The sequence below is a fragment of the Lolium perenne genome, chromosome 5, assembly GCF_019359855.2.
Source record: "Lolium perenne isolate Kyuss_39 chromosome 5, Kyuss_2.0, whole genome shotgun sequence".
Taxonomy (NCBI): domain Eukaryota; kingdom Viridiplantae; phylum Streptophyta; class Magnoliopsida; order Poales; family Poaceae; genus Lolium; species Lolium perenne.
Window position 1 is genome coordinate 127,647,642 of NC_067248.2, and position 15,415 is coordinate 127,663,056.

Consider the following 15,415-nt stretch of genomic DNA (forward strand, 5'->3'; position numbering starts at 1 on the left):
CTTCTGTCGTTGCTTATTCATTGTTATCTTACGCTCTCGCTCGGCTTCTCGATGGTACTGGCACAACGGACTTTCTGGCCTGCTGCGCTCGAACACTGCTCGACGAAGTTGCTAGACGCTCATGTCCTTTCTGCATTTCCGTCATGGCGATGCCCATTTGCTCTCAATGGTGTGGACAGTGGAGGCACGGACGACTACGCACATAGGCTGACAGGTTGACCAACATGTATTTCATTCATGTGCTGACTTAGTCGATGCTGATTCTCAAACCTTCTTTATGTCTATTTGTTTCAGGTAGTGCTTAATCCGTTGCTCCTGCAAGAATTTCCCATATATCAATTGGTTGCAGCCTGAGTCTAAAGGTCATCGGATTTTATCTACATTAATTATCGTCGTTCCTGCCATGCTGAGATTTATTATTTTATTTATCTTTGTAGTCTTGGTAAGGTATACTAAACTGCAGTTCTTTTACTTTAGCTGGCATGCCATTCAAAAGACACGTAGGTTCTCCTTTGTGGCAATTTTTTTCATACATTTCCTATTCAATTTTTTCGAGCAAAGACACTAACAAGGGAATACACGTCCCTTTATTTGGGCGTGACAAATACTTGTGGTCTGGTCATCAAGGGAAAAGGATTAACAAGTCATTTATATTCTGACAATTTCATATTACATACAACTATAGCTTTGATTAGAATACATTAGTAGGGATTTTTTTTCCAGAAGTACATTGTTCAATGTGATTTTCCAAGCCCTGACTGATAAGCTTTTTTTTGGAGCAGGCAACAGATAAGCTATGCTATCAGGTTGGCTGCCCATTTCATTTTTTAGAATCACTGTGATTTTTACAATGCTTTGATTGCAAATTATGTTCATAAATAATGGAAAGAGTTTTGCATTGTATGAATTAACTTCGTAATGTTTGATGGTTCTCATTATTGGTATAGTATGATGTTGGCTGCTCATTTCATTTTTTAATCATTGTGATTTTTACAATGCATTGGTTCTAAATTATGTTCATAAATAATGGAAAGAGTTCTGCATTGTAGGAATTAACTTGGAAATGTTTGATGGTTCTTATTATTATTATACTTGATAAATGTTGCTGCTCAAGGACTCCTAAAAACCAATCATGATAACACTTTTACGAGTTTTTTGTTGTTGTACGTAACATTTTTTCCCGGCAAAACTTCCAGAAGCAATGTGTTTTATCACTTTTTCGAACAGTTAATTTCATTTGACCTACGACTACAACTAATTTGTATGTTACATCAACTAGGTACATTCCTGAAAACACGATATTTTCATGTCGATTAAATTTACCCATTGGCTATAGTTCGAAATTGAATTGATTTTCATATTACACAACTTCCTATTCATGCATCATATACTCTTTTCATTTACAAATTAAATTTTTAACAGAGATCCCCGCTGCAACGCGCGGGGTATTCTTCTAGTACTAGTAGTAACAAAGGTTATGAACATGAAAGAATCTCAACAGCTAACCACTAATAAATTCTGGATAGTACCAACAATTCCGGATCACATACACACGTTCACGAGTTCTACAACACAAGAAAAACTGTTGCATATGGCTGCACATACACATGTTCAGAGCCATTTTCCGTCAGGCCAAGCATTCAAAAAAGGGTGTTTGTACTCATTTTTCTCCACAGCACATACCCATACCCATGCTCGTACCCATACCCAAATTTATTGTCAGGGTTGACAAGGAGAACTGGTTTGTGGAGAACGAGCAGGTGGTGGTGTTTCGTTTGTACTAGGAAGTTGCTGAGGCAGGTTCTAAAATTTGAGTAACTGGTTCCGTTCTTTGTTCTGACGGAAGAAACATGAAGTTCATACAGTGCCCAGGTCCTTGGCGAAGTTGCCGAAGTTGATGGTTGATCCACCCAAATTTCGTGCATCAATCTTTGCAGATGATGCAACAAGGATCATGTGGAAAGTGGCAGGTGACAAGCACATGAGGATCCGGATAGGATAGGAACACCGAATCGTAGGCCAAACAAACTGCTGGAGCAACTGAGAATATACCCATCAGGGAGACAAATTCCTGAATTACATACAATTGCCACGGTAACACCGCCAATATCACAGCACCCAATCTACTACTTACATCACTGACTGCATCCCCTAAGCTATGATCACGTCAGCCGACACTTTTGCCGCCTCTGTGAAACATACACATCACAGTAAGCTATATGCATTTCTTTAATTTTGCTCTTATACTCCCTAACCTCTCAGCACACAGCATAGCAGAGTGGTGCAGCTTACTGCAAACCACAACCCCTATCTTGCAAAAATGTTTTTCGCCATTGGGCTACCTAATTGGGAAGCAGATCGACAGCGCCATCATGCAGGAGAATCAAGAACCTTTGCTTTTTTCATGATGACCTACCCGCCAGACATAGATTCCAAGCTTTACTGGGCAAGCCTACTCCATCTGTTTAGTCAGCCGGTGTTCAGTGTTCTTGAGCCAGCAAGGGAAACATTCTGGTCTATCATCGTTTGCCTTTTCATGAAGACGGCGTAGAGAAGCTCGTTCCAATTATCAGGGACTCCAGGCAAGCACCAATGGCTGCAATCCTGTTTGTTGCGAGGGACAGGCCCTGAAGGGCTTATGTATACTGAGAGGTGGCCGTCTTTTCGTTGCGCTGTCATCTGTGTCACATTCAGTATAGCAAACCCAGGCAGCTTGGGTCTGATGCTGCTCCCAAGAATATTGTGCACAGGTTGAAGCTGGTCTGCCCATTCCTCCAGCGATTTAAACGGTGTCGCATCTGGAAGAGTTTCCAAGTGGCAACTCCCTCCAGTCTTCCAGTCGCCGCCTCTGCAGAAAACATGGATAACTCCAGTTAAAGAGCAGTCAATATCTCCATGAATTTAAGGAGTTAACTAAATAGAAATGTCAACAGTACAAAAGATTCAAGAAGCAAGGCGTCCCAACCCAGAATGCCATGCATTGGTATAAATGGTGAAAACAGCTGCCGAAAGGTGGATTATATAGTATCTATCTACTGAAAAAAAATGTTCCAGTGAAGCAACTCATGGAGTTTCAGATCAATAACATGATGAGTAAATCCTGACTCTGAAACTTATTGTGTCAAGTCAGCAGGATGTGATGATATTGTTTCCGGCCTTCAAACATGAGCATTCTCAAGGTAATGAATGCTCTAGCAAAGGAAACATAAAAAGGAAGAAGTAGCGTTAATAAGTGGTTCGTACAGACCTGAAGTGCACAGGAGCATATGTACGGAACATGACATGGGTCTTGCTTGTGTTAACTTCTTTGTGGAGCCAATTGTATAGTGTTTGTATTGATCTTTCGTATGCATCATGAACAGTCATCTCCATCTTCACCTTATTTCCTTCTTGAAAGTAGGCACCCCTGGTATATATGGATAAAGTAAGCCTAGTTCAAGTCAACTACATAATATGCAATTATGCTGGTCTAAAATAATTGATTGCAAAAGAAACAAATTACTGAGAATGATGTATCCATCATCATATAGTAAGCTCTCTGTATGGATTAAAAGAACAAAAAGAGTACCAAGGCCTGTTTTATGCATTTAGCTCTAACCACATCTTAACATTCCATATCCTCAATAGTCAAATGAAGTAATGAACTGTGATAGCATAATTCTGTGACATAGCTAATAGAAAAACATACAAATGAACAAATTACAGAAGTGTGTATATTGATCAATTACTAATCTGCTGGTCTGCAGTGGATGTTAATTTCGAATTTGAAAGGTGAATCTAGCAACGTGAAAAAGGTATGGTTGGTCATAAGAGAAGATCTACAATAAAATTTGACAGTAAACAGGACAAGTTATTAAGTAAACACCAGGACAAGAGAAGATCTATAATCTTAGTCGCTTACCCTCTGATTGTTTTCTCGTAGTTCCACCAATGCCCAGTGTTAAAGATCAAAATATCAGCATCCCTCCACTTACCCCGGCCAGACATCCAATCCATGGCATCCACCTTAATTGTGTACTTGACAACCTTAGGGGCTCCAGCTGGTGCACGGCCTTGAAGGACTATGAAAGGGGATCTATAATACTCCACAGTGCAATTATAGTCTCTAAACTTGAAAATCAAGAAACCCATGTGCTTAGTGATGGGACTCCCATTGATTTCATAGATGGAGCTCTTATCAGGAACAGCACTAGAGAGCAGACAAAGTAGAGACTCCCATTGGTTCCTTCCAATTGAATCACCAACGAATACTACTCTTCTGTTCCGTAGCTTCTCGAGCATAATTTTGGCATCAAATCTAAGGAATGGGGGAAAAATATATGATCAAGTCAGAAAGTTGACATCAATTATGGTAGAGAAGTGCAGATTTTTAAGGTTGATCCACACACACAGACGTGATCAAAAGTAAAAAAAAAACATGAACTAGCATAATAAAAAGGAACTGCCAATCAGCTACTATTTTTAGGCTTAGGAGAAGTTTCAAGTTGCTCAAAGGTGATGATATTTTCAGTAAGATTAGTACCACGGTTATTCTAAGTAAAGCTTGAATATCATAATTCACAAGCGCCAAATGTACAAGTTCCAACTTCACTACAAGGAAATGTTCTTGTTTCACCATACGGGCTCATGATTTGTCTGTCCATCAGTAATGTGTAGGCACAGTAAGCTATTCGCTGCAGTCACAGCTGTACATTACCTAAGATCAACCACATGCACCTCCCCTCTTACATACCGTAAACATGTGGATTTTCTAAATGCCACCATCAGCGGCACAAATCAAATGGCAGCAACAGTGGCACAGTGTGTTGTTATTTAGCTGCTTTTGCAATGATGGTAATTCCGCAGTACCGCATGGCTACGGTTAGCGCTAGCCCCATGTAACTAGTAACTAACACCATCAATCTCTATCCGTTCGGTAGTGAAAAATACAAAACACTGTGACGGCATTAGGTTGTCATTTTCATTATTATTATTATTATTTTGCGTGAGACTTGTACAGCCTATTGATGCGCATACACCATTCTTAGAAAACAAAATTAAATTCTACTTAAACTGGGCTGGGGAAGGAAAAAGAAATCAGCAAACTACTGAACATTCTACAGTTGCGCGACATCAAATTAACCTTTTACTATATACATAGCACATCCCTAACATAGCAATATTCTAGGATTAGCTCTGTAAGATAAGCTATAATTGCGGTTATCGAAGGACAACGAAGTTACTCCAGGTATATGCAGGAAAACAAGAATCCATATTTGGTTTGTTTTTGGGAACAAGGCAGAAAACAGACCGTGGAAAGTTAGGCTAAGACTCACTACAGCTTTCCAAATTTAACTAACAAAGATAACCAACAACATATCCCACACTCCATGATGCAGCCAAACACAATAGTTAACAATGTATAAATAACACATCGCTCAGCAAATTACAGGAAGATACCACCTGGCTCCACGTGTGTCAAGATGGCAACATAATGCCAGATCGAGTAATTAAACAATACACCAATTAATCAGCTACTCCATATTATATTTACCCAAGGACCAACTCTCTTCATAACATTTCTTTAATTTAATCAGAGCAAAGGGTGAAAGGGCATCGAGTTCCCAATCGTACCGCGCGGTACCGGCACCCAAGGCAAGACGCTCGTCTACTGCGCCAGGTTTCAATAATCTAATGTTAAGTAGCGTCCAGATTATGCAAATCCACACCCGTGGATCCACATCTCGCAAGTCAGAAGTAGTCCTCCTGCAATTTTTAATCTCATCATATCGGCAATGTAACGTGCTGATTGGTAGACTGCATCAGGTTTGTTTTAATTAAAAGAGCTATCGCCATCCTATTTCGTTTGACAAGTTCAGGGGAGGAACTGAGTAAGCGCTAGAAAATCCCAAGTCGGCATCCTAAACTGCATAGGAGGTATTAGAAAGTCCCAACTCGACATCCTAAACTGCACAGACACGTACCCACCTGCCCTGAATCGGACTGGAACTTGTGAATAGAAATGTCAAGTGCGCATTCATCCCACCGCCACAGAGCGTCATGTTTTTTAAAGGAACATTTCAGGTGTTGATTCAATTTAAGCAACAGAGGAATTCGTGGTTGGCGAAACTAGTGCGAAATTCGAGTGGATTGGTATGTAAACCCGGCCTGAAACCCCCTCAAACCGAATCACCAAACGGAGGGGGCAGTCGAATCGTATCTAGTGACAAGGATAGTACTAGTAGTAGAAGCAATAACTGCTAGTGAAGTCCAAGTACAGTAACCAACCTTGCGAGATCGCAGCGCGACGGCTGCCATCGCCATTTGGAGTAGGAGGCGTCGGGGCGGCCGTTCTCGGAGCAGCGGAAGCCGGGGTCGAGGAAGGGGCAGTCCCTGGAGTCGTAGAGCGGGTAGGCGTCGTCCCAGACCCACTTCCCGTCGAACAGGTCGCACTCCTCCTCCTCCCCCGTCGCCACCGGGACCGCCGCGGCGGCCGCGGGCGGTACATCGCCTCCGCGTGCCGGCCTCTCTGACGTCGAGGCCTCGGCCGCGATGGAGACCCCGCCGCTCCAGAGCTTCCTGGGCGCGGCGAGCGCGTAGTCGACGGCCACGGAGCAGCGCAGCGAGGCGGCGCAGACGAGCAGCACGAGCGCGACCGCCGCCGCCGCGAGCCCCGCCACCCCGCCCTTCTCCAGCGGCCGCCTCATCACCCGCCGCTTCGCCGGCTCCCCCACCATCCCCGCCTGCTAAGCGAGAGATCTCCCGTCCGTGGCCCGGAACCGGCCGAGGAGCACGCACGGGAGGGTGGCTGGCTGCTCACGAGCCCGCCGCGCGTTCGGGCGTGGCTGGCATAAAGGACTGGGGAGTTGGAGGAAGTGGGCGGAAGTAATGAGTTTGTGGGCGAGCGAGGGAGGGAAGCGAAGCGTATCTGCGATTCTCCGGTGGTTTTTGATTTGGGGGAAAGCGATGCGCGTTGTTTTGGCAACTTCTGCTACTAGTACTAGTACTACTCCTCCCGTTGGCCATCGTGATTAGCCATTGCGGCCGGCGTGAGGCCGTGGGAAGAGGGCAAGGTAGAAGTGGAGGGGAGGGGGAGCCTTGCAGTTCCGGGCGTGCCGGCCAGGCGAGGTAGGAGTCGCCCTGGACCTGGAGTAATGAGTTGGTGATCTGCGCGAGTTGGTGCAAATTATGCCATGATTAGCAATTCCTGTGGAGTTACCACATGCGACTTCCATCATTTGTCATTACACGTTAAGAGATTTTCTTCATAGTCACTGTATTAATTAAGTAGAAGGTGATTAATAGTACAATAATACTCCCTTCGTCCCGTCCGTAAAGTGTAAGACGCCTAGAGATTAGTTCAAGTCAAATCTTATTAACGTTCACCAAATATTTAGAAAAGGATATCTACATCTATAATATTAAATACGCACATTAAGAAAATATGTTTTAGGGCGAATCTTTTGATATTGATTCAATGTTACAATTGTTCATATTCTTGTGTGTAAAGTTGGTCAAACTTATAAAACATTGACTTTTGAGTAATCCTTAGATAACTTGCATTTTGGGACCGAGGACGTACATGGTATTCATTGGAGAACACCTCGGGAGTCGAAGCACCGACCGTTGCCAAAGCGTGCCACCAACAGAGAAAGGGAGGAGAGCCGCCACCCCACCAAACCTCGTCGGATGAGCCGTCGGGAAAGCCCTACTCTTTGCCGCCAGAACATCAAGAGGTCGTGCAGGCCGAAGACACTAGACCATCAGTGCACAACCACCTCGCCTTGGACTTCACCGCGCTGCGCAACTGAAAGAGGCATGTGTAATATCCCAGTATTTGGGGTTACAAAAATTGAGGAAACAGATGTGTGCATGGCATTCATGCATGGGAAATCCGGAGAATTTTCGCGCTTTAAAGTAAAACAGTCACAGTAACTGAAGTTTCACTTGACCTTGGTGGAATTGAAGTAGCTCATCAAGTCAAGCGCTATAAACCTCAATGTGACCTTTGATACAACCTTGTTTTGGGTAGAGATAATTTGATCTAAGGGGTTAGATCAAATTGAATTAAAACTAATACAACAACACTTTAATCAATGATCAATTGCTTGATCTTATAAAAGATCATAACATGGTAATCCTTGCCATAACATATGAATATCTATTCAATTAGAAATCAAGTAACAATAAAATGGAGAAACTATTCTAGACTTATCTTTTCCATGTCTTAAACTAATCTATGATCCTACCATGAACCTCATGGTATTCATTTTACTTCATTCTTGAAAACATGACAAGGAGAGCAATTCTAGAAATATATATTCTTCTCTATTCCAAATTATTATACATCAACCCTAGAGAGGTGAGAGTTCTATATTATTTATTAGAGAAGCAATGACAAACTTTGAGCTAAACCTTGGATATGCATCCATGTATTCAAATCATCATCTTTAAGAGAATCCTAGGATATTATTCAATAACATTCCCTAGAGTGAGAAACCATTTATGTTAAACATAGAAATTGATGATCACATCAACCTCTATGGAGCCTAACCTTAGGTTATCATTGAATTCATTCCCAAATGAGAGAGACCATTCATACCAATCTTAGCTTTACCTATTTAAGAATAAAGGAAAACCATTGAACTAAAGTATTGGAGCCTAAACCCTTTCATCTTGGAGTGGTGAGATAACCAAACATCAAATGGTATAATACCAAATTCATGAATTGATAAAGTAAGGAGGAGACTAATGTTGGAGATATGCCCAAGAGGCAATAATAAAAGTGGTTATTATATATCTTTATGTTTATGATAAATGTTTATATACCATGCTATAATTGTATTAACCGAAACATTGATACATGTGTGTTATGTAAACAACAATGAGTCCCTAGTAAAGCCTCTTAACTAGCTTGTTGATTAATAGATGATTAGTTTCATAATCATGAATATTGGATGTTATTAATAACAAGGTTATATCATTATGTGAATGATGTAATGGATACACCCAATTAAGCGTAGCATAAGATCACGTCATTAAGTTATTTGCTATAAGCTTTCGATACATAGTTACCTAGTCCTTATGACCATGAGATCATGTAAATCACTTATGCTGGAAAGGTACTTTGATTACATCAAACGCCACTGCGTAAATGGGTGGTTATAAAGGTGGGATTAAGTATCCGAAAAGTATGAGTTGAGGCATATGGATCAACAGTGGGATTTGTCCATCCCAATGACGGATAGATATACTCTGGGCCCTCTCGGTGGAATGTCGTCTAAATAGCTTGCAAGCATATGAATGGTTCATAAGAGACAACATACCACGGTACGAGTAAAGAGTACTTGTCATGAGACGAGGTTGAACGAGGTATAGAGATACCGATGATCAAACCTCGGACAAGTAAAATATCGCGTGACAAAGGGAATTGGTATCGTATGTGAATGGTTCATTCGATCACTAAAGTCATCGTTGAATATGTGGGAGCCATTATGGATCCCCAGATCCCGCTATTGGTTATTGGTCGGAGAGAAGTCTCAACCATGTCTACATAGTTCGCGAACTGTAGGGTGACACACTTAAGGTTTGATGTCGTTTAAGTAGATATGGAATATGGAATGGAGTTCGAAGTTTTGTTCGGAGTCTCGGATGGGATCCAGGACATCACGAGGAGTTCCGGAATGGTCCGGAGAATAAGATTCATATATAGGAAGTCATATTCCAAGTTTGGAAATGATCCGGTGCATTTATGGCAGGTTCTAGAAGGTTCTAGAAAAGTCCGGAAGAATGGCACTATGGAAGGTGGAGTCCCGGAGGGACTCCACTAGCATGGCCGGCCAAACCCTAAGGGGGAGGAGTCCCAGGTGGGCTCCACCTTGGTGGCCGGCCAGCCCCACCTCAAGGAAAGGTGGGAGTCCCACCTTGAGTAGGACTCCCCCCTTGAGTAGGTTTCCCACCTTTGGGAAGTTTTAGTGTTGGGGTCTTATTCGAAGACTTGGACTACAACTCTTGGGGCTTCCACCTATATAATGAGGGACAAGGGGAGGGTGGCCGGCCACTCTTGGCCTCCAACCTTGGCTGCCCCCTTCATGGCCGGCGCCCAAAGCACCCCTCTCCCCAAACCCTAGCACCCCTCCTCCACATACAACTCCTGCATACGCTTAGGCGAAGCCCTGCCGGAGTTCTCCATCGACACCGCCACCACGCCGTCGTGCTGCCGGGATTCCGAGGAGGATCTACTACTTCCGCTGCCCGCTGGAACGGGGAGAAGGACGTCGTCTTCATCAACACTGAACGTGTGACCGAGTACGGAGGTGCTGCCCGATCGTGGCACCGTGATCAAGATCTTCTACGCGCTTTTGCAAGCGGCAAGTGATCGTCTACCGCAGCAATAAGAGCCTACTCTTATAGGCTTTGGAAATCTTCAAGGGTGAGTCTTGATCATCCCCTCGTTGCTCCCGTCTTCTAGATTGCATCTTGGCTTGGATTGCGTTCTCGCGGTAGGAAATTTTTTGTTTTCTATGCAACGAATCACTACAACTAATCCAATCAAGATAGCCAAGTGGAACCTTAGCCTAGATACCTAAAGAAATATTAGGAGTACACCATAAACCCTAGAATAAACCATTCCTTAATAAGAGAGCCCAAGCTATGGTGTTACACTCAAGATAGTTGAGGTAACACTTGGATTTGAGGGAGAGAACTACCCATATACCTTGATGATTAAATCATCATTCATTGAGAAGAACTCTAAGTGAATATCTCAGGCATTCTCCTGGGATATAATCTATTGAGACAACCATAGTAGGTCCATCCAAGAAAATATAATAGAAGTACTATACCCTAAATGATCAAGACAATACATAATCTTATAGGTGAGAAACCTAGTTCATGAGATATACTTTAGGAAGCCAAACCTTTGATCATTACAAATTGGTTAATGATCATATACTCTAAGAATTGAGAGTAGAAGCCATTAAGAATAAATTGATCATGTCTAATGCATGATCATGCTTTGGAGAAATAGAAGCATAAGTCATAAGTTAAACCCTATATCATAAGCAGAATCTTACCACATCCATATTCCACTATTTCTTCAATTAAAGAACCTAAGAAAACCTTAGAGTCAGACTCTATACTTTATTTGGTGAGAAACCATTCATCCATATAACCAAAGTTAAATATAAAAAGAACCATAACCACTTTAGTTACTTTAATGATAAATTAAGGATAATAATAGAAGCCTATTGGTAGAGGATAAAAGCAATTCTTAGATCCTTAGTAACTAAAGGAGCACATGGCATATTAAGCAAGTGACCATTTCGTCATGCAATGGGGAGAGTAAACCTAGCCAATGCAATATGGTGTCATCCCATATCTACAAACCAGAATTATATCTCAAACCTAGTTTGTGCATCACTTGGGTGATCACCACTATAGACCTAGTTCACATATGAGTTTCAAACCATTTACCATTAGATGAATATCATTGGAACCTAAAAATTGCTCAGTAGTAAATCTTATGCTTCAATTATTGAACATAAGAGGCACCTAGTGCTAAATTTTATAATTAAAACCATATGTATGGTGATCAACCACTTATCCTATTAACCAAGATCAAACCATGAAGAGAGTAGTATCACTCTAAATATTTCAAAGTGCTATTGAAATACAATAATAGTGCTACCCTTGAAATAGGGCTCTAATTAAACTTACAAAATCTGAATAAACAAGTGTCCACATAAAATCATATGCAGGTGATTAAATTCTCAAATTAAGAGATCCAGTTCTAATGATAACTTCTAAAATACTTGGGGTAGAAATTATTAACTCTACTAGTTTAAAACATATTGGATTCTATAAGAAAAAGGAAATCCAAAGTAATACATAAAACCATACCTAAATGAAAATTTCAATAAAGCTTAAATATGTTAAATCTTTATTTAGAACAACAAGACATGTAATCAGCATTGCTGTTAAGTCCTATTTAAAATAGGTAGCAACATCTGCAAGCAGGATTGAATTCAAATTTGAATTCAACAAATGAAATTGAAAACAGAAAATAAAAATAGAAAATAAAAAGAGAGAAGAGTGGTGCTTACCAGGGCATGCCGCAGAAGCCCAGCAGGAGTCCACCAACGCGGCCCAAGCCACCACCCAGGAGCAGCCCAGTAAGTAGCCCACGTACCCCTTCGTCAAAATAACGACGAGGAGTTCATCCTCATCCCCTTCCTCGCGCATGGAGGCCAGCGCGATGATGTGCTCGCCTTCTCCTCGACGCTGGCGACCTCTCCTCGCTCGGCGGTGTGACGAGGCGTACTCCAGTGCCGTATAAAAGCTCATGGACAAACCCTAGCCTCGGTTTCCTTCCTCCTCTGTCCAATTCCTTCCCGAACCGAAACCCTAGCTTGCCTGGCCACCATTATCACCGACGAATGGAGCCTCCCCGAGCATCGCCGTGGCCACCGTCGTCCTCACCATGCTCGACTTGCTCACCAAGCAAGACGAATCAAGCCATAGCCTCCCGGAGCATCGTCGACGACCTCGTCTTCTCCGATGCCGGGAGACGTCGATTGCATCGACTCCGACCTCCCCTTGTTTCGCCGTCACGCCCATTGTGATCCCGGTGAGCCGCTGGTGCTCAAGCACCCCTCAGCTCCCTCTAATTCCCTTTGCATCGTCGTCGCACCGACTGTCTGTGAGCGCCGTCATCGGGCATCACCGCCGCTGCCACAACAGTGACCATTAGATAGCGGCGCTAGTAACGTTAGGTTCCTTGTGACATGCTGGTTCGAGTGGAACCAGTAGCCCGTCCGTGCGAGCCCGGGAACGGCGGCGCTGTCGCCGATTTCCCGCCGGCCACCGTGAGCCATGCCAAGTCTTCGATTTTGACCAGTCCACGCTCACGTGGCAGCCAGCGTGGGCAGTGGCCCACCAGTCATAGAATGTGGGTATGTTCTATCCGGGTGGCTTTAGCAGATTTCGTTTTATTTCAAAATTCAATAATATCTACAACTTCAAATAATTATAGAAAATTCATTTTAACTCAGAAAAATATATATGAGATATCAAAATTCTTATAAAAGAAAATCCTATCCAGTAAAAATATAATATGAAATTTTTATTTTTTAAATAAAAATTTAATTGTTTAATACTTATTATTTAAGCCTTTTCCTTTAATCCTAATTCAATTAAAATTAAAAAATTAGGAAAACTTCTAAATTAAATAAAAACCATTAGATATATAAATAATACACTAAAACTAATTTTCTTTTATCATTAACTTATTAAATCCTTATTAGAGGGATTTAAACCCTGATTAATAATTACCTTAATTATTAAAACTTTAAAAAATAATAAAATGTCAAATCCAATATTATTTTTTATTTCAAAGTTATTAATAACTTCAACTTTATAATGAAGTTATTAACCTAAGAACTAAATAGTAATTATGAAACCCTAGTTCCATTATAAATAACATTATGTTTTCATAATTTCATGTGAATACTAAAACCCTAATTTATTTAGGAACCCTAGCTCCACTATTTTATGTGTGAACCCTAATTGGCTTCTAAACCTAAACCCTAGGTTAGAACATGTGATCATGATACTTTGTTTTCATTCATAGATCCATAATTAACCACTAGGTGCATATCTATGTCCACATAAGATATAGAAGCCCATCACTAATAAATTAGTATTTCATCCTAATAAAACCTAGTTGATCAAGTAAGATCAACCAAGTCTAAACCCTATCTCCTACTGCCAAAACCATCATCCTTATTTATCCATGCTTAGTGATACGTCTCAAACGTATCTATAATTTCTTATGTTCCATGCTAGTTTTATGACAATACTCACATGTTTTATATACACTTTACATCATTTTGATGCATTTTCCGGTACTAACCTATTAACAAGATGCCGAAGCGCCAGTTCCTGTTTTCTGCTGTTTTTGGTTTCAGAAATCCTACACAGGAAATATTCTCGGAATTGGGCGAAACAAAAGCCTACGGTCTTATTTTCCACGGAGCCTTACAGAACACCGAAGAGGAGACGAAGAGGGGCAACGAGGCGGCCACACCATAGGGGGGCGCGGCCCCACCCCTGGCCGTGCCGCCATATGGGGTGGGCCCCTCGGGCGTCCCCCGACTCTGCCCCTTCGCCTATATAATCCTTCCGTCGCGAAAACCCTAGTACCGAGAGCCACGATACGAGAAAAGTTACTGAGAGGGGGGTTCTGAAGATCGCCTCCAGCACCCTGCCGGAGAGAGGAATCATCACCGGAGGGCTCTACATCACCATGCCCGCCTCCGGACTGATGCGTGAGTGATACGTCTCCAACGTATCCATAATTTCTGATGTTCCATGCTTGTTTTATGACAATACTTACATGTTTTGCTTGCACTTTATGATGATTTTATGCGTTTTCCGGAACTAACCTATTAACAAGATGCCGCAGTGCCAGTTCCTGTTTTCTGCTGTTTTTGGTTCCAGAAAGGCTGTTCGGGCAATATTCTCGGAATTCGACGAAACGAAGACCAAACATCATAATTCACCGAGACGGACCAGGACACCGAAGGGGAGTCAGAGGGGAGGCCTGGGGCCCCCACACCATAGGGCCGCGCGGGCCAGCCCCTGGCCGCGCCGGCCTATGGGGAGGGCACCCTGGTGCCCCTCCTGCGCAGCCTCTTCGCCTATATAAGCCCTTTCGACCTAAAAACGCGATACCGAACTAACGAAACTCCAGAAAGACTCCAGGGGCGCCGCCGCCATCGCGAAACTCCAATTCGGGGGACAGAAGTCTCTGTTCCGGCACCCTGCCGGGACGGGGAAGTGCCCCCGGAAGCCATCTCCATCGACGCCATCGCCTCCATCAAGCTCCGTGAGTAGTTCCCCCATGGACTACGGGTTCTAGCTGTAGCTAGTTGGTACTCTCTCCCCCATGTACTTCAATACAATGATCTCATGAGCTGCCTTACATGATTGAGATTCATCTGATGTAATTGATGTTGTGTTTGTTGGGATCCGATGGATTGTTACATTATGATTAGTCTATCTATAAAGTTTGTGAAGTTATTGTTGCTGCAATCTTGTTGTGTTTAATGCTTGTCACTAGGGCCCGAGTGGCATGATCTTAGATTTAAGCTCTATACTTATTGCTTAGATTGTATCTACAAGTTGTATGCACATGTCTATGTCCGGAACCAAAGGCCCCAAAGTGACAGAAATTGGGACAACTGGAGGGAAAGGCTTAGATATGAGGATCACATGTTTTCACGGAGTGTTAATGCTTTGCTCCGGTGCTCTATTAAAAGGAGTACCTTAATTTCCAGTAGATTCCCTTGAGGCCCGGCTGCCACCGGCTGGTAGGACAAAAGATGTTGTACAAGTTTCTCATTGCGAGCACGTATGACTATATATGGGAAACATG

The 15,415-nt window shown here is 42.6% G+C and overlaps 1 protein-coding gene across 1 annotated transcript; it reads right to left on the reverse strand.

Annotated features, from left to right (window-relative positions):
• Window positions 1–2,015: 2,015 nt before the first annotated feature.
• LOC127299877 (protein trichome birefringence-like 11) lies at window positions 2,016–7,059 on the reverse strand. The gene is made up of 4 exons (XM_051329911.2): window positions 6,268–7,059; window positions 3,902–4,297; window positions 3,248–3,406; window positions 2,016–2,848 (listed from the first exon to the last, which is right to left on the reverse strand). The coding sequence occupies exons 1-4, from the start codon at window positions 6,714–6,716 to the stop codon at window positions 2,470–2,472; spliced, it is 1,383 nt and encodes a 460-aa protein (XP_051185871.1). The 5' UTR covers window positions 6,717–7,059; the 3' UTR covers window positions 2,016–2,469.
• Window positions 7,060–15,415: the final 8,356 nt, after the last annotated feature.

What these genes read in the sequence shown, in the direction of transcription:
- LOC127299877 (XM_051329911.2), bottom strand. Translation starts at nt 6,716, where the DNA reads ATGGTGGGGGAGCCGGCGAAGCGGCGGGTGATGAGGCGGCCGCTGGAG. An exon ending in TCGCGCTGCGATCTCGCAAG is followed by an intron (nt 4,298 to 6,267) that starts GTTGGTTACTGT and finishes CCCATTCCTTAG; the next exon opens with ATTTGATGCCAAAATTATGC. An exon ending in TACGAGAAAACAATCAGAGG is followed by an intron (nt 3,407 to 3,901) that starts GTAAGCGACTAA and finishes CATATATACCAG; the next exon opens with GGGTGCCTACTTTCAAGAAG.